Here is a 19,468-nt window from a genome sequence, read left to right as displayed (position 1 = left end):
GTATGTAGGTAACACATTTTTTGGATCCACTCATCTTTTGTGGGGCATCTGTGCTGTTTCCATATCATGGAGGTGCAGGTGTCCTTATCATATCCTGGCTCATGATATTTAAGTCTTTTGAAGACCCTCCAGACTGTTTTCTAGAGTGATGGTACTAGTTTACATTCCCACCAAAAGTGCAGTGCAGTAGGGTTCCTTTTTCTCCACAGCACCATGAATATTTGTTGTCTGAATCACAATGCTGGCCAATCTTACTGGGGTAAGATGGTATCTCAGGGTTGTTTTGATGTGCATTTCTTTTATGGTCAGCAATGATGAGCATTTCCTCATGAGCTTCTTTGCCATTCTTGCCTCTTCTGAGAAGTGTCTCCTTAACTCCTTTGCCTATTTAGTGATTAGTTTATTAGGTTTGGGAGGGGTTAGTTTTTTGAGCTCCTTGTATATATTGGATTTTAGGCCTTTGTTTGATGTATTGCTGATAAAGATCTTCTCCTAGTTAAACCTTAAAGTCTCTTAAATGTTCATCTCATAGAAGTAAATAAACAGTGGTTTATCAGAGACTAAGGTAGGGGAGGAGGGAGAATGTGAAAGGCTGGCCAATGTACTCCATGTAATAATTAGAAAGGAGGAATAGGTAGATACTGGTGTCCTACTGAATAGTTTCATGACCATAATTAGCAGTAAATTATTGTGATCTCAAGTAGAAGATTTTGAATCTTCCAACTGCAAAGAAATAAGTGTTTGAGGAGCTGAGTATGCTAATTACCCTCATTTGATCATTACACAATGCACCTTTGTACTGAAACATCACAATGTACCCTATACAGATTTATTAGATATTAAATGTTTATTACAAAATAGTACATTATTATTAATGTCAATGAAAGCAGGGAAATGTTGCTTCTATAAACCAAGAGTTTCATCTGGCTTTAATGTTTTTTGGCAAAGTTATTTGCTGACTATTTTTAACGTTTTTTGGCAAAGTTATTTGCTGATTATTTTTAACGTTTGAGGTGGTCTTTCTACAATTTTTAAGTGACACATAAATATATATTCAAGGAATCCAGAAAAGACACCAGAGTCCAATGAAAACAGCACAAAGAAAAAGACAAAAGAGAACTACGGATCAATATTCTTCATCAACATAGCAGCAAACTCCCTTAAGAAAATATTAGTAAACACAATTCAACAACACAGAAAATCAATTCTACATCATAACCAATGGTATTTATTGCAAGAATGTGAGCTTAGTTAATATGTAAAATTTGGTCACTGCAGTCTACCATTCAACAAGCTAAACAAGAAATGTTACATGTGTATCAATTGATATAGAAAGTCATTTGACAAAGTCAACATAGATCCTGATTTTAAAAAAACCTAAAAAAGTTAGCAATAGAGTGGGACTTCTTAAAATTAATAAAGAGTATTTTCCAACCCCTTAAGTTTCTACAATCCATAATGAAGAATGACTGGGTGATTTCTCTCAGGATCAGAAGTGGGTTAAAGACATATGCACTGTGCACTGTAATTCCACATAGTTCTAGGCAGTACAACAACCTACCCAAGGAAATGAAAAACACACAGGCTGAAAAGAAAGAAAAAAGGGAAGAAAGATAGAATGAAAGGAATGAAGGAAGGAAGGAAGAAAAGAAAGAAAGAAACAAAGGAAGGAAGGAAGGAAGGAAAGGAGGGAGGAAATGAAGAGCTTGAAATGAAAGAGACAGAGAGAGGGAGAGGTAGGAAAGGAGGGAAGAAGGGAAGGAAGGAAAGAAGGAGGTAGGGAAGAAGGGAGGGAGGGAGGGAGGGAGGAAGGGTAGACTGGCCTCATTTGCAGATGACCAGATACTCAACACAGAAAATCCAAGGAATCTACACATATCCCCTAGAGATATAAATAAGTTCAGTAGACACAGAAAACAAGATCAACACATAAAATTATAGTGAATTTTCTATGTAGAGCTATAAACACAAAAATGCTAAAATACATGACAATATAATCACTAAAAAACACAGAGATACATAAATATCAATACACTAAGTACTTACTTACAGATAAAGCATAAAAATACGTCAGCCTTGAATGGAAAAAGCTAAGCAAGAGCTCAAGACCCTGAATTCAAGTTCCTTTGGTATCAACCTAAACACACACACACACACACACACACACACACACACACACACACACACACACACACACACACACACAGCACTAACCTTGAGTGGGAAAAAAATACACAGATGAGTATGGAAAGAATCAAAGTGCTGAAAACTAACTAATGCTGCTGAAAGAAATCGAAGACTATGAGACTGATTACAAAACAGAGAGAGAATGTTCATAGAGGGAAAGACTCATTCTTCTAAAATAGATATGTAGGCTTAAAAATACCTATTAAAATATCATCAATATTTTTGTAGCTACTAAAAGGATTATTTTCTAATTTATTCTTAGTTTGGATACAGCTCAGTATCTGAAGAGGCTATCTGTTGGCACACAGGAATGCATGCATGATCTGTTCAGCAGATCACCAAGCAATGTTCCCAGGCCATGGGAACAACTAAAAATCCTTTCATATTCCCCCAAACTCCCTCAGAGGACCTTGCTTGCTTAGTTGAGAACCAGTGCTTGCTTAGTACAAGAGAATACTGAAAAGAAGTTTTCGTCAGAATAGTTCTAGATTCTGGTAAATGAAATACAGACGAGAAATTATAGTGTCAAGTTTAGCTAAAATTACAGATTTTAAAACTATATATCATTTGTCCATTTAAGAGTAATTATAATGGGCTGGAAAGGTGGCTCCGTGGTAGAGTGCTTGCATGCATGAGGTCCTGGGTTCGATTCTTTAGCACCACATAAGAAGAAAAAGTCAAAAGTGGTGCTGTGGCTTAAGTGGTAGAGTGCTAGCCTTGAGTTGAAGAGCTGAGGGATAGTGCCCAGGTCCAGAATTCAGGCCCAACAACCAACAACAAAAATAAAATAAAATAAAATAAAAATAAAAATAAATAAAAGGGTAATTATATTAGTCAGGGATCTTCTTATAAAAGCTGATTATCCATGATGAAAAGTATTTATGATTGACAGAGAATTTAATTCTTTGCACCATATTGTCTTTTTGACTCTGGATTAAGTCAGAGGAAAACAACAACAAAACCCCCCACAACCTAGCCAAAAGAGAGAAACAAGTCTTTTCTTCAATTTACTGAGCTATAATCTGAAAGTCCTTAATCTAAAGATCTATTGCTTGATGGAGATAGGGTCTTGTTCTGTAGCCAAGAACTGGAACTAGAACTCTTGATCCTCCTAATTCCACCTCTGCTATAATTCCTCAGCTGGAATTACAGATATGCACCACCACGCCTGGCTCTAAACCTCAATTATAGCTTATCTGACAAACCACTTTAGAACTATATTTGGTTACCATCTGATCATCATGTGATCATAGTTAATATCTTGAGCATTCACAGAAGTTAAATTTTAGGAAACTAAGAAAACTTGGATGTGGGGCTGGTGCTGGTGGCTCATACCTGTAATCTTAGCTACTCAGAAGGCTGAGATCTAAGTATTCCAGTTTGCAGCCAATGTAGGTTGGCTTTCATCTATGACTTTCATTTATGATCTTCAATTAACTAGCCTTGAGCATAAAAAGTCAGGGATAGTGTCCAAGCTCTGAGTTCAAGTCCCAGAACTGGCACTCGCACACACATACGCATGCACACACACAAATTATATGAAGGTAAAAATTTTGCATGTAAAGAACCTTCAAAAAAATCAAAGGAGTGTGGCTTAGACTGATTTATAGATGTCTAAACAGTATGTGAAGAGTGACCATAACCTAGCTAGCAGGTGGGGAAGGGTAGCCCTCTAAGGAGAGACTTCCAGAAGAGAACAGCCCAAGGAAGACACACATCTAGAGTTATCCTCATACTTACTGTATATCAGTTTCATTATGTTATTGATAGGGTCTGGATGTCATTTTTTCCAAATGACAACAAAACGTAAGCCAATTGATGATCAATTTTTCTGAAGAAAAACTAAGCCACATAAAACACTGTTCATGGGGCTGGGAAGGTGGCTAAGTGGTAAAGCACATGCCTTGCATGCATGAGGCCCTGGGTTCGATTCCTCAGCACCACATAAGCAAAAAGAAAAAAGCCGGAAGTGGCGCTGTGGCTCAAATGGTAGAGCGCTAGCCTTGAGCTGAAGACCTCAGGGACAGCGCCCAGGCCCAGAGTTCAGGCCCACGACTGGACCCCAAAAAAAAAAAAACTTAAAAAAAAAAAACACTGTTCATGAAGCCCAGTTCTCAATTCCTTTATTTTACCTAGGTGTGTATATGAAGACTGACTGCCACGTATTTTAAATCTAATAAGCATCACAATTGTCTGTGCACTATTTTTTATAAAACACTGTATTTTTCATTCTAAATTCCAATAATTCAAGGAACTATATTCTCATTGCTCATGTCATTGTCATCAAAATATTTTATCCCAAAGTTCAGAAAGTTGTTTTGAAATACCACCTTTACATAAGCAGCTTATACCCATAACAACAAATTTATCAGAGCCCTGAATCATCCCTGATGGCCACTGGGCTAGCTAGGACTGCTGCTGCAAAGGACAGTGACTTTGCTTCTCAGCCTGAACAGATGTGCATTTCAAGTCTAGAAGTTAATGCCAAGGAGTCTTCTGTGCAAATGGCACTGGAAAGTTAATTTTTAAAACCAAGATGCATTGTAATTGTGTGAGTTTTAGAGAGTTCATTAAAACAAAACCAGTAAGAGACAAAGTGACTTAAAAAATATACCTTTGTGTATACCTGTGTGGTACTACGGATTAAACTTGGACCTCTTCGTTGCTAGACAACTGCTCTACTATCTGAGCCACACCCATTACTGTTGCTTTTAATTTGTTTTACAAAGGGAGTCTTGCACTAATATTTTTGTGGGCTAGCCTCAAAGTCAGCACCTTCTCCCTCCACATCCTACCTAGCTGGGACCACAGGCCTGGCCTCTTTATTATACTCTTTATTTCCCCTCCCTTTAATGTTTTGTTTATTATACAATATTTTGAAAGGGACTTTGCAACACTACCAAAAGGTTTCATTTATATGTTTCATAATTTCACTCTTTGTGGAGAAACATTTCAGAAGGAAAACTAATATATCGTTCAGGGAAGAAAATATTTTTAGTGTCCTAATACAAATTGTATGGTTTCCTGCAGAAGCTTTTTTATTCTGTTCCTGGGGTGTGTAACTCAGGGCCTGGGCACTGTCCCTGAGCTTTTCTACTCAAGGCTAGTGTTAGACCACTTGAGCCATAGATCCAAGTCTGGCTTTTTGATGGTTCATTGGAGATATGAGTTTCATGGATTTTCCTGCCTGGGCTGGCTTTGAAACATGAGCCTCAGCTTTCAGCCTCCTGAGTACCTAGGATTACAGGCACAAGCCACCAGCAGACAGCTCCTAGGGAGGCTTTTCTTTTCTTTTCTTAAGAGTACAATGCAGCTCTCCAGTTACAGATAGTCACTGCTGTGAAAACACAGCCCTGTGACCCCAAAGTCATGAGTAACCTCTCAAATTCAGGAGTCACCAGTTTTTCTGAAGTCAGATTGTGGTCTAGCACTATGCATCACTATTTATCTTGGACCAACCCTTAGCAATGAAAACAGTAATGGATTAGTCCCAAATTTAGCAACAGAAATAAATATCTATTGCTTTATGCATCTCACTGAATCCTTCCTAGCTCCAAACAAGAGAACTGTTGTTAACTGAGGTTAACATTAGTGCTCCCAACTGGGAGGATTATGGATGGATCAGATCATGGATTTTTGCCTGTCCTTGAAACTGAGAATAAACACAAACCAGTAAATTCAAACTTTCTATACAGATTTTTTAAGTTAGTAAAGAACCTTATCAGTTTGCTCAAACATAAATATTCACACATTTTTAAAAAGTCTTTTCCATTATGATAATGAAGTTGCCTTGAACTTGCATTGAAAATAATACACAAAATAATGTAATATACTAAATAAAGTAATAAGGTTAATTTCTTTCCTGCTGTCACTAAATTCACACTAACAGTCTCTCTTCAGCTTGACATCAATTAATGATTTTAATTCCAGACTCTTGTCACAGTGTTCACCACCCTTTCTCTAATTAAAATGGATGATGCACAAAAAAGATAAAACACACAAGACTTCTGTTCTTGTAACATTTCTATTCATTAGTATTTGTGCTCTTACAATAAATGGCTTTTAGCACTAATTGCAGCAGAGTAGAATGAAAAAAGAAGCATTCTTTTTGTGACTATGAAGTATAGTCTTTATATGTCTAGAAAAGCTACAAGGAATGGGAGCCACTATTGAGCGGCCAACTCCTCCAGACGGAAAATCAATGCTGTACTGAAATCACTAGTTCCTTACAAAATACCTCTACCACCAAACACAGAGACTTCAATAATAGAAATTGGCCTTTAATTATCTTCCTCGCTCTTACCTTCCCTTTCTCCTGCCTCTCTTATGCCTTTACTACCTTCTTTCCCTCTTCTCTCCCTCCAACTTCCCCCTTACCTTAGTTTTCTTTCTTGTTATGGGGCTTCGGACTTAAGGCCTTTATACATGCTAATGACATGCTCTCTACCATAATGAACTACAATCTCAGCCCTCATTAATAGTTTTTAATTAAATCCTGGGCTGGAGATATAGCTCAACTGGTAGAGCATGTGTCTCAGCCCTAGGTTTGGCCCAAAGTAAAACACACACACACACACACACACACACACACATACACTTGCACGTGTGCACCTCCCCCACATATCTACAGAAAATTAAAAATATTATTTTAACAAAGGTATATAATCTCTTTCTAGGAATGTTATGTGCTCACATAGTATATGTTTAACATAGTGAAATAACAAAGCTGTCTTTCATATTGGGTAGTAAATATAATAGTTTCTTACTAACAAAATACACAAACCCTCTCTCGGTCACTTTCTTTCCTTCTTTCTTTTTTTCTCCTTTTTCTTTTACTGTTTTTTTCATTTTTTTTTTTTTTTTTTGCTTGTCCTGGGGCTTGAATTCTGGGCCTGGGCACTGTCCCTGAGTTCTTTGACTAAAGGCTAGCACTCTACCACTTGAGCCACAGTGCCACTTCCGGATTTTTCTGAGTAGTTTATTGGAGACAAGAGTCTCATGGACTTATTCTCCAGCTTGGTTTCAAACCACAATCCTCAGATCTCAGCCTCTAGAGTATCTAGGATTACAGGTGTGAATCACCAGTGCCCAGTCTCACAGTCACTTTTTACTCACAGAATGTGGGTACTTCTGTCCATGTGAAAGCCCCCTAAAATGATTTCCAACTCACACATGCCAGGCATGCTCAGGACAGCTCTCATCAGACATCAAATTGCACTTTCCTACCTCATCCTCTGTCAACCACATCAGCTATAACTATATATTCCACTCAAGGCTTCATTTCCCCTACTATCAGTCCAAGTAGTGACCTTCCACAAAGCAAATTAACTGCTTCTTTAAAATTCTTGTTCATGGGCTGGGAAGGTGGCTCAGTGGTAGAGCGCTTGACTTGCATGCTTGAGGCCCTGGGTTTGATTCCTCAGCACCACATTAAGCAGAAAAAAAACAAAGCCCGAAGTGGCGCTGTGGCTCAAGTGGTAGAGCACTAGCCTTGAGCTGAAGAGCTGAGGGACAGTACCCAGGCCTAGAGTTCAGGCTCTACGACCGGACCAAAAAAAAAAAAAATTCTTGTTCATTTTTACTCAAAATGAAATAATAATAATAATAATAAATATAATAATAAAAAATATAATATATTTTATAATATATATTATATATATTATATATTATATATATTATATATAATATATATTATATATATATTATATAATATATTATATAATATATAATATAATAATAAAAAATATAATAATAAAAAAAATAATAATAAAAAATCCCATGGATTGGAGCTGGCCTGTTGAATGGATTCAAGAAGTCGGAGTAGCTGAAAGAAACTGCGATGGGACACAAAAGAATATCATTTCCATCAGAAGGTTAATTTTCAGTTTTGAGTAATAGTTTTGTAGGCAAATGCTGTATCACTGAGATATATTCCCAGCCCAAAAGATTAACTTTCAAAGAACAGTCTCATCATAGCATTTCTCAAATGCCTCCTTCTATAATGCCCTGAATGAAAAGAGGTAGGGTGGTGTAGCAGGAGCCATCAAACAATCAGAACACAGCCATGGGAGAAGCTATCAGAGGAGCCCCATATTATACAACCCCCCCTCAGCAAGGACTCCACTGGACTCCTCTTTGAGGTTCCTTGTTTGATGGAGAGCTCCACGCTTTTTATCATGGTTTTCTTTTCAGTTTCAAATAAAATTAGTCTGTTCACCCTAAAAAAAGAGCAATCTCCATTTGCATGACAATATGAAATCTAAAAGGCAAAGTAAACGTTTAGTATCACTTGCTGAAAAAGTAGTCACCAGCTGAGATGACAAAAGTGACTTTATCAAAAATTTAACTACCCAAAGCATACACTGAGTACTGCTATGAAATGAGAGAGAATGACAGGGAAAGGGCACTGAAGATAGAAATGACACACAGCCTTGCAGGATGCCACAACAAGAATTGAGAGTGTGCCACTTCACAACCTGGCTAGTGCAACATTCTACCATGAAAAACGTGGTTTTGAAGAGCAGTTATAACATCAAATAATGCAAAGTGTCAAGTCATGTATTTCTTTAGTAGACCTGTAAATATTTTTCATATGCTGGAAAGAAGTCATAAGAAATTCATTATTCATTAACTTTCTCATATCTCCACTAACCTTAAAATACTTCCAAACAAAACTTACTATATAGCTAGCGATAATAATATTGTAATGCTATCACTTACTGAGTAACTACAAAAAGCCTGCCAGTTAGCATTATAATTCTCATTTAAAAGAATGAATAACATATGAGGGCAATACAATTGGAGAGCTGTGGAATTCGACCAGATATGAGAGCTAATATTTCATCTTTCAGGTTATCTTTCTACCTGTCATTTTTCCCCATCCATCTAAATGATCACATAGAGTAGGCCTTGAAACAGGAAATATTCACGATGATGATTTAAGAATGCATAGAATGCATGTGTATGGGAATACTGAAGTTACAAATGTGTGAGAAAGGATGACATGGGCTGTATGTTAATAGTAGGCCTGGGTTTGTTGTTCTTGCTTCATGTGTATATGCTGAATGGACACCCTAGTCTTGTGCATGTTAGATAAGCACTCTACCACTAAGATATACTTTAGCACAGGGATTTACTATTTTAATTTTATGTTGCCCCAAATTTTTCTATAGTTTCTAAATTTCAACAACTTAGAACCAGAGCTCAAAATGCATATTTTAAATAGGGGGGAAATATATGAGAATGAGACAGCTGAGAAAGATGAACAATAATGAGACTTGATTATACTAACAAGAAGCCAGGAAGTAAGGCAACTCACAACACTGGCTTTAATCCTGCTTGCAGCTCTATGACATGATCATTGCTGCTTTCCCCAGCCAGCTAGATGAGAGAGATCTGGATTCACTTCAGCCAGAAATTGGGAATCTTGACTTCACATCCAGGATTTTCCAATGACTCTTTGATCCCTTAGACTTAATATCCATTAAAAAAAATAAAAGGTATAGAAAACCTATTGTCAATAAGCTGGGAGAATGATAATTCTATACTCGTACCTTGGTGATTCACAATGGATGTTAAGTTAATTGAGACACTAAGAAACAGGAGAGTAAAATAGGCATAAATTGGTTCAAACAGTTTTCAAACACACTTATACACAGAACCCTTTTCTGTTGCTGCCTGCAACAGTGGGAACCCCCTTTTTTTTGTTGGTTGTGGGACTTGAATTCTGGGCCTGGGTGCTGTCTCTCAGCTCTTCAGTGGTCTACCACTTGAGTCACAGCACCACTTCCGGTTTTCTGTTGGTTAACTGGAGATAAGAGTCCCATAGACTTTCCTGCCTGGGCTGGTTTTGAACCATGATCTTCAGATCTCAGCCTCCTGAGTAGCTAGGATTACAGGTGTGAACCACTGGCACCTGGCTTTAAACTATTATTTAAACATTAATGGAAATATTACTGAAGTGAAAATACAAGAGATCACACACTGCTTCTGATGCTCAGTCAAACAGGTTGGTTACTGCTTCACAATAGAAGCTTGGTGGACTTGACATATCAAAATCATCTTATCAAACACATTCTGTTTTCATTTTGGAGCCCAAATTGTTTATTCAGTGGAAATGAGCCAAACAGAGATGCTGTCCTGAGATAGGCTTGCCAGAAAGAAGAGCCAAAATAGTCAGTGAGTGCTACCTTCACACTCTTCCTTAGGGGCCCAGCTGATCTCCAACAGAAACAACCAGGGTACCTAACTTCAGGGATCAGAACCAGAAGTTAAAATATACATCTCAAGAACAGTTAACTTTACCCTTGTCATCATCCCAGACTTCCTTCCCTTAGGAAGAGACCTGAACCACACAGGCTAAGCTTGCATAGGTAGAACTAGAAGAGAGACAGAGACAGAGACAGAGACAGAGAGACAGACAGAGACACAGAGACACAGAGATAGAGACAGAGACAGAGACAGATCGATGAAGCTCTTCCTCATCTATTGCTTTTATTTGGACCACATCAAATCAAGCCCCAAGCTCCCAGGGTTAGCAGCTGGTAAAAAAACAAAAACAAAAAAGGAAGATGTTAGAAAGAATGAAGCCAAAGTTAATCTCAGTCCCAGGCTAGGGAGTATCTCATTTACTTTCACCATCAGAATAAATCTTAACATTGTAGGAAAAACATTTTAAATTAGAGTCAGGGCCCTTTCAACTTTTCAATATTTATCTCTTGACTAATATTCAGGCTGTGCAGATGTGTGTGGGCAAGAAAATATTATGGTCTGGGAACATGTCATAACTCATAACTAAGGAATGTCAAGTTTTCTATTTTTATGTAGAATCAACCAGAATAATTTTTGAAACTCTAATACTTGAGTGGAAAATAATGGTATAGAGGAAACGTTTCATTACGAGTCAGCAAAGAGGGAAAGGCCACGTTGAAAATACAAAAGTGAGTATTTACTTTTATCTATTCTTCCAACTAAATTTTTCCCAAGGAAGTTATAGTTTCTGTCTTTAGAAGGAACAGTGCTAATGCCAAAGGCCAAACATAGAAAAGCCTTAGATCAAAACCACAAGCACTAACCATCCATGAACCTCAGTGAGTTTCATGTATCCATCTGCTCTATTGTATAATCTAAGAGTTTAAATAAAACATACTTATAAGAATTGGTATTAAAATACAAAGTACAGTAATTTTCTTAAACTATGAGCCTAATTGATTTTTTAATGGACCAGTCACTGTTCTTTGACCCTAAAAGACTTTTATTCTAGGCCTCGTGCACACTGTAAATTCATAATGACCAACCTAGTTCTCAGAAGTATTTCATCATTAGAGGTACAGAGAAGGAGATTAAAAGCCAAAATCAGGAGTGAACTGTGCCTCAGGCAAATTCATAATACTCGTGAAACCATTGTATGGCTGGAAATATTTGAATATGCATTATAAAAGTATTCTGGAAAATGTTGATAGAATTCTGCATTGAAACCCAGAAGTCACCTTAACCTGCAAAGCAGGAATATTTACAATATGAAAAATGTTTCAGGATTAATAGAATTAATGGCCTTTGGCAGATTTCAAGAGATGGAAGTAGAATGTTTCTGTTGTTCTAAATGCTCTGTAACTAAATGACAGGTTTGCCTGTGGATAAATCTGAGTTCATGCATTTATTTAGTATGCTTATTTTTAGGGACCAGAAACTCCTTTAGCATGAAAATGAAATGGAAACTACTAGGGAAAAGGAATGGGACAAGAGGAGCAGAGAGAATAGAGGAAAATAAAGGGGGCATATATTATCAAATAACATTGTGTGTATGTATGAAAATGTCACAATCAAACTGTTATTTTGTTAACTGGTATATGCTAATAAATGGGAAACAAAGAATCCACAGAAAATAAACTCAGAAGTTTATTGTTTTGAGTATTTAAAATCTATATTGTAGACATTAAGAATCACTATATACTTTCACCTACAAATATCAAGCTAATTAATGTGTTTGAGGATTTCATAATTGGTGAGGAATGATCAGACTGAGTCCCCAATAAGGTATAATACTTAAAAAAAAAATAAAAACCAAAGCTGGGCATCAGTGGCTCACACCTATAATCCTAGATACTTAGGAGGCTCATCTGAGGATTGAACCACAATCCTCAGCCAGCCTGGGTAGGAAAGTCCATGAGACTCTTGTTTCCAAGTAACTACCAAAAAGGTGGAAGTAGAGCTGTGGGTCAAGTGGTAGAGCACTAACCTTGAGCAAAAAGAGCTCAGAGACAGAGCACAGGCTCTCAGTTCAAGACCCAGAGTAGACAATCAGTCAATTGGATGTGGAAATGTAGTTTCAGCTCTGTGAGACAGCACTTGTCTAGCATGAGGCTTGGGTTTCAAATAAATAGATCAAGAAATAAAAATAAGAACTGGGGAGGAACCAGAGGAATAAACCCAAGCTGGCATCATAAACTAAAATTGTATACTATTCCCATGTATCCATTTTTGTACCATGAAAAACTACAGAGAATCACATTCTACTTAAGAGGCAAACAAAAACTAAAGCTCTCAAAAGTATTTAGAAAAATAAGTGAAGGCTGAGAAAAGTTAGTGAAGACTGAGCTCTGGTGGCTCATGCCTGTAACCCTAGCTACTCAGGAGGCTGCGATCTGAAGATTGTGGTTCAAAGTCAGCCTGGGCAGGAAAGTCCATGAGACTTTTATCTCCAATTAACCATCAGAAAACCAGAAATGGAACTGTGGCTCAAAGTGATAGAACACTTGCCTTGAGCAAAAGAGCTCAGGGTCAGCCCCCAGGACCACCACCAATAACAACAAAAAACAAAATCACCCAAAAAGTGAAAAAAATCCAAACTATTTTCTTTAAAGTATCCCATCTCTAAATTTGCTATAAAAGACTGAACTTGACAGCCAAGGTGTGGGTTACTGACTAGGTCTAGACAAGATTTTTTGTTTGTTTGTTTTTTCACCCTGATCAAAGTACATGGATTACTCAAAGTGAAATGGGCACCGTGCCCTTGAATATGAAACACCAGGACACCGTCAGTCTCCCTAGCATCCACAGAAGTCAGGACACAGAAGTCCTCTGGAAATCTAGTGAGAAAAACTCTCACCACTTACGAAAACGCCTTATCGGGGCTGCTTAAAGTAACTCTATTAATTCATTTCATTGGTCTTTGGGTTCTCAATATGGAATATTTCAACATGATAACAATCCTTCTAGAAGACACACTTCATTCTAGAAAAAGTAAATGGAACATGTCACAAAACGGGCAGACAGTGACATGGAAGGAGAGCAGATGCCACATTGTAAAGAAAAAAGCATAATAGTGAAAAACAAAGGGCTTAGAAGTCTAATTGCTAACCAAAACATTCAAGATGAGATAGAAAAATTCAAACACTTTTATTACCAGATAAATAGTGTTACAAATTACTAAGACATACTATATGTTTTAATAATTAGGTATTATATAGTACAAATATATTGTATATTACACATAAATCATATATATATATATAATTATATAATATGTAATCTTAGACAGCATATAGTATATACTACATAGTATATAATATTATACATTATGTATAATAGATTAATGACAGGATTTTAATTTTTATAATTCTTAAAATAATCACAAATTTAGCTGGGTGCTGACTACTCACTCTTACAAGCCTAGCTACTCAGGAGGCTGAGATCTGAGGATCACAGTTTGAAGCCAGCTCAGACAGGAAAGCCTGTCTTCAATTAACTCTTGACTACCAAAAAAGCTGGAAGTTCAGCCATGGCTCAAGTGGTAGAGTACTAGCCTACAGCACAAAAGCTCAAGAACTATGCCCAGACTGAATTCAAGCCTAGAACTGGCACGGTAATATATATATATATATATATATATATATATATATATATATATATATATATATATATATATATAGCTAATGTACTTTCTTATCACCTATTTAAAAGATCTTAACTAAAAACATTAAAGTCTACTTCTTATGCTCCAATAAATATAACATATTTTTACTATGTTCACCTCACAACCATGAGTATTTGGATTGACACAGAAAATGCAAGTGAATGAAAAGTATTTACATTGTATAAAAAGAAAGTAGAAAGGAAGGAAAGATCCTCCATGGAGGGAGGCTTAATCAAGTAGCTGGGTCTACCTCTCCTGCTCCTGCTTCATCTGCATCCTCTCCTCTTCTGAAGTAAAGGAGTCTTGGATTTTTAGTCTACCAGTTTTCTCCATCTTGTCATCTTTTCGATGTTTACCAAACCTGTTGATGACAAAAAAAATTCTAGCTTGTAATATGTACAAAGTAAATCTTCTTTTGGTCAAAAAGACAAGTGATTTCATAGTCAGTGAAACACTAACTTCTTCCGAATATGCAAACAATGTCTCCTGCATTCATCATTGATGACATCCTGCAGTCAGCACATCAATAATTTTCAATCAGAATATTTTAGACATTTTTAATTCAAGCACTCCAGAGGGTCCTTTTTTTTTTTTGAAAATGGCTTCAATATCCAGTTTTTATTTGGCAGAACCAAACAAACCAACCAACACTTTCAGTTTATCCTTATGACATAAATACTAACTCTTGGGTGATGTGTTGAATGCACTGGAGCGAGTTTCTCTAAGCAGTGAAGAATGATAATCTACAATCATCTATTTTATAAGTACCTATGCTGTATTTAAATGCCCAGGTTTATTGGAAAGATTCACCCTTGTTCAAAAACTGACAAACAAGGCCATGTTTGCAAGGTTTAAAGCACAAAGGATAATTTACACTGCTATAATACTTTAGGGCTTATTTAACTGGGGGCTTTCATGCATTCTCATCAAGTGCTCTTCTACATCAGATGAAAAGTAATGGCTGAGTGTGGCATCTTTGGCTTGGAAATCCACATCTGATTAAAAATAAGTACAAAGAACAAACGTATGTTTCTTTGAACAATGGCCTATAAATTTCTATAGATGATCGCTGACTTGAGGATCTTAAAAACAACAACAAAACACTAACATTATTCTGGCATCATAATATCCCAGAAACCACACACTAGGTATCAATTCTTTTCATTGCTCCTGTTTTTCTCTATAAAGTCTGTGATGTGGGATCCATGGTCTATATATCCTTCAGTCATATTCACACACAGTGATTTTCCATTCACTAGGTATTTCAAAGGAGACAACTATGATAGTTAACAACTAAATGCTGATAAAGTATACTGAGTATCTCCACCTGAGGGGAACCAGGAATCTGGGTTACAGTGAAATTTCCTATCAGAAAAGAAAAGAAGAAAGAGGTATGTCTCAAGCTGACATAGAAAAGGAATATTGCAATTAATGGAGTGGACTAAGTCTGATTTTAAGTATGTCTATACATGAAGTGTCTATGAGACTTCTTATGGTAATGGATGTAACACCATTTGCAAAGAGGTTTATAAATAAGAAAGAAAAGCATTTTTGAAATGTTAAGACAGAAAAAAGTTAAAATACCACCACCAGTTCCTTTCAAAATTATGTGTTATGGTATTGGAAGCAATCAAAATTGGTTGTAAATTAATTCTGTAGAGAAAAATCTCTTCTTGATACTTAACTGGATTTGAAAACCAGATCATTGCAGACACACACACACACACACATACACACACAAACACACACACACACAAACACACACACACACACACACACACACACACACACACACACACACACAGGAAAATCCAAAAAAGAAAAAAATACCTAGAAACTCAAATCTAGATTATTATTGTACATGGTCAGATAAAGTATGTATTAGGCATTATAATATTATTATTGTTTTATTGGTGTTGGTCTTGGGATATAACCTTAGGGCCTGGACATTATCCCTGGGCATTTTTTGCTCAAGATTAACACTAACACTCGAGCCTCAGTTCTATTTCTGGCTCTGTGTGTGTGTGTGGGGGGGGGTGGTAATTGGAGATAGGAGTCTCATAGACTTTCCTGCCTAGGCTGGCTTTGAACCACAATCCTCAGATCTTAGTCTCCTGAGTAGCTAGGATTACAGGGCATGAGCCCCTAGCGCCTGGCTTGCATTGAGCTTTTAAAGATAACAAATACAAAGTATTAAAAATGAAAGACTTTGTGTTACTTTCATCAATATATCAATACCTCAAGGTTAAGTGTAATGATGGACTTGATAGAATGAATGACTAAATGAAAGAACATAGGAAGTAACTATCCCAGTAGAACCAACATTTAAAACATAGTGTTCATTCACTAGACACAAATTCAGGACTTTCTTATTTAAGACAGGTAGGCTATAAACACAAAACAGAACACCAAGTCAGGCCATGGAGGTTCCATGCTAGCTTACACTTAGATAACAAGTGAGCACGTCAGAGATGAGGGAACGCACATGCCACCTGCAACGAAAGAGGGGCACAGCAGTGAGCTGTTGTACTTTCCAGAGAGTTGTCAAAGATGGACTCCCCGGTCACAAAAGCGCAGAGCTGAATACGTAAGGAGGCTGCCACTTCAGAGGAAAGAGCAAGCACAAAGGCCCTGGGGTACACGGAGACGAGGTTCTCTTTGAGGAATGATACGGCTAAAGAAAGCCAAAGTGATGAAGAGAGGAAATGAAGAAGAGAGGTGGCCAGGGTCAGACTGTGCAGGACCTTGTAGACTGCATAAGACCCTGGATTTTATCAAAACACAAAGCCACTGAAGGAGCCCAGATAAATGAGTTGGCTGGGGAGGAAAGGGCATATTAATGTTACTGGCTGAGAAATATACTGCATTTAGTACACAGCAGACAGCTTAGTTCATTAGTGGGGGAGATGGACAGAAGTGGATGGCTCTGGAAATCCTTTGATACAGCAGGACAAATTAGCATGTACTAAGGGGAAGGTCTTGGATATGCGGGGTGGGGTATTGATGCCTGCACAGAAAAGCCAAGTGACTGGAAGAAGGGAGTTGTGGTCCTAGTCCCAGGGAAGAACACTTGGGATATCACAGCAAAGGTCAGGGAACTGCACAGAACTGGACAGAGTAATTTGAGTAACATCGGTATAGACACCAAGTGAAATCACAGGACTACCACACTGTAGCACCTGGAAGTATAAAGTATATTAAATTCTAACTTCTACGCTGGGGCCAAGGTTCAACTGGTAAAAATGTCTACCTAGTGAGCATAGATCTTGAGTTCAAATCCTAGTACTGCCAAAAAAATTAACTAAAAAGTTCTAACTTTTAGAGAGGCATAATTTTGAATTATTTGAAATTTTGTACATCATATTTACTTATAATTAGATATTTCCAAAGTTCTCTCCCTCCTTTTCTCTCCCTCTCCCCCTCTCCTTTTCTTCCTTCCTCCCCTCCTCCCCCACTGATGCCAGTACTAGGGCTTGAACTCAGGGCCTTCAGCTCTCAATTGACTTTTTCACTTAGGTTTGTCACTCTACCACTTGAGCCAATTTTAGCTGTTTGATGATTAATTGGAGATAAGAGTCTCACAGACATTTCTGCCTGGGCTAGCTTTAAACCACCATCCTCAGATCTTAGCAGCTTGCTGAGTAGCCAGGATTACAAGTGTCATTAACCAGAGCCTGGCTAAAGGTAAGTCATTTTAACCACTTAGGTTTTTAGCTCCTAAATGTACTTCAAAAGATATAGTGCGGGGCTGGGGATGTGGCTCAGTGGTAGAGCGCTTGCCTTGCATGCCTGAGGCCCTGGGTTTGATTCCTCAGCACCACATAAGCAAAAAGAAAAAAGCTGGAAGTGGCGCTGTGGCTCAAGTGGTAGAGCGCTAGCCTTGAGCTGAAGAGCTGAGGGACAGCGCCCAGGCCCAGAGTTCAGGCCCCACGACTGGAACCCGTCCCCCCCCAAAAAAGATATATTGCTCTCATGCTAAGTTTGCATTCCAATTCATATATATTCAGTCCTGATCATAGCTGAGAAACATTCTGCAATGACAGTCCTACTCACATAAGAAAATAATGGATATCTTGCTCTTTGTGTTATAATATTGAAGAGAAATCTGAGATTCCTTGATGTTTGCATGTTTTACTTTTATTGTTATTGGGTTTTGCCTGGCTTAGTGATCAATCCTGGGATGTCACATGTTAGGCAAATGTTCTGTGACAGCATTCCACTTGCTCATGGTGACTTGTTCTGTGTGTCTTAGATATTGCAGCCCAACACTAATGTTGAGTTCAATTCCCTATGCCAACTCTCACATACATAAATTCATCCTTTTCAACTCTCATCTTTTTATGTGACATACACAAAATTATGAAGGAAAACAAGCAGAACCCTGGTTCATCTTTTTCTCATTGTGTTTGATTGTCACCAGAATAACTACCATATTATTTATAAATTTATTGTCAAGCCATTATCAAACACTCTTTCCTGAAGTCTAATAGAATTAAGATTAAAGTATGAAAAAATGATGACAGCATAAATAAAATGTTTACAAATTAACATAAAAGTATTTCCCTTAATACTTGTTTTAGTTAATAATTTATGTGATCTCTATATTTAAGGTTTTTAAATTCTAAAGCATACTGTAAAATCACAGCATATTACTTTATAATTGGAACAAAAATGGATCCCTCAGCTCCAATTTTCTTTAATAAAATGAAATAAAGACTGTAAATAAAAAAGTACCAACAATCTAGACAGTAAAAAAGTAAAAGTATCTATAACTGCATGCATTCTAATTGCCTATAAATTGTGGTGTGCTTCTTACTTTATAGTTGCTTCATTCTTCCTGGAGAGACAGAAGGAACTCATTGAAAAAACTGCATATTTACATAGACTCTCAAACTTAGTTTTACAACTAACTTTTCACTCCTCAACTTATGAAAACAACCATTTGATTTAAGATGCTTAACAACTTGGAAAATATCAACTAGTTTGATATTAATATCTTTTTTAAGTTTTTTATTGTGAAAATACGGTACAGAGTGGTTACAGTTACATGAGCAAGGTAATGAGTACATTTCTTATCATACATTGTTGCTTCCTCCTTTGTTTTTCCCCTACCAGCCCTTCCCTCCCATCTCCACAACTACATCCCTGCCTAAATTGTAAAGTTCAGTTTTCCACATAGGGTCTTTTTTTTTTTTAAATTATGGAAATACTGTACAGAAGGGTTACAATCACATGGGCAAGATAGTGAGTACTTATCAAGTATTGTTGCCTCCTCCTTTGTTCCCCATACCATCCCTTCCGGTCTACACCCCCACCCCCTCCCCCCACCCTCCTACCACTCCCACCCCCAACTCCTCACTCCCCTAC

At 37.3% G+C, this 19,468-nt stretch overlaps 1 protein-coding gene across 10 annotated transcripts in view; it reads right to left on the bottom strand.

The window, feature by feature from the left end:
* Nucleotides 1-19,468, bottom strand: part of Pard3 (par-3 family cell polarity regulator) — a 635,367-nt gene that overhangs the window by 157,724 nt on the left and 458,175 nt on the right. For all 10 annotated transcript variants that reach the window (XM_069990655.1, XM_069990656.1, XM_069990659.1 and 7 more), the window contains one exon: nt 14,352-14,462. In XM_069990655.1, the coding sequence (XP_069846756.1) occupies nt 14,352-14,462 (111 nt within the window). The remainder of the gene's footprint in view (nt 1-14,351; nt 14,463-19,468) is intronic.

Source organism: Dipodomys merriami, unplaced genomic scaffold, assembly GCF_024711535.1.
Source record: "Dipodomys merriami isolate MVZ:Mamm:240054 unplaced genomic scaffold, mDipMer1.0.p SCAF_4, whole genome shotgun sequence".
NCBI classification, from domain to species: Eukaryota; Metazoa; Chordata; class Mammalia; order Rodentia; family Heteromyidae; genus Dipodomys; species Dipodomys merriami.
This window is presented reverse-complemented; position numbering and strand designations above follow the sequence as displayed.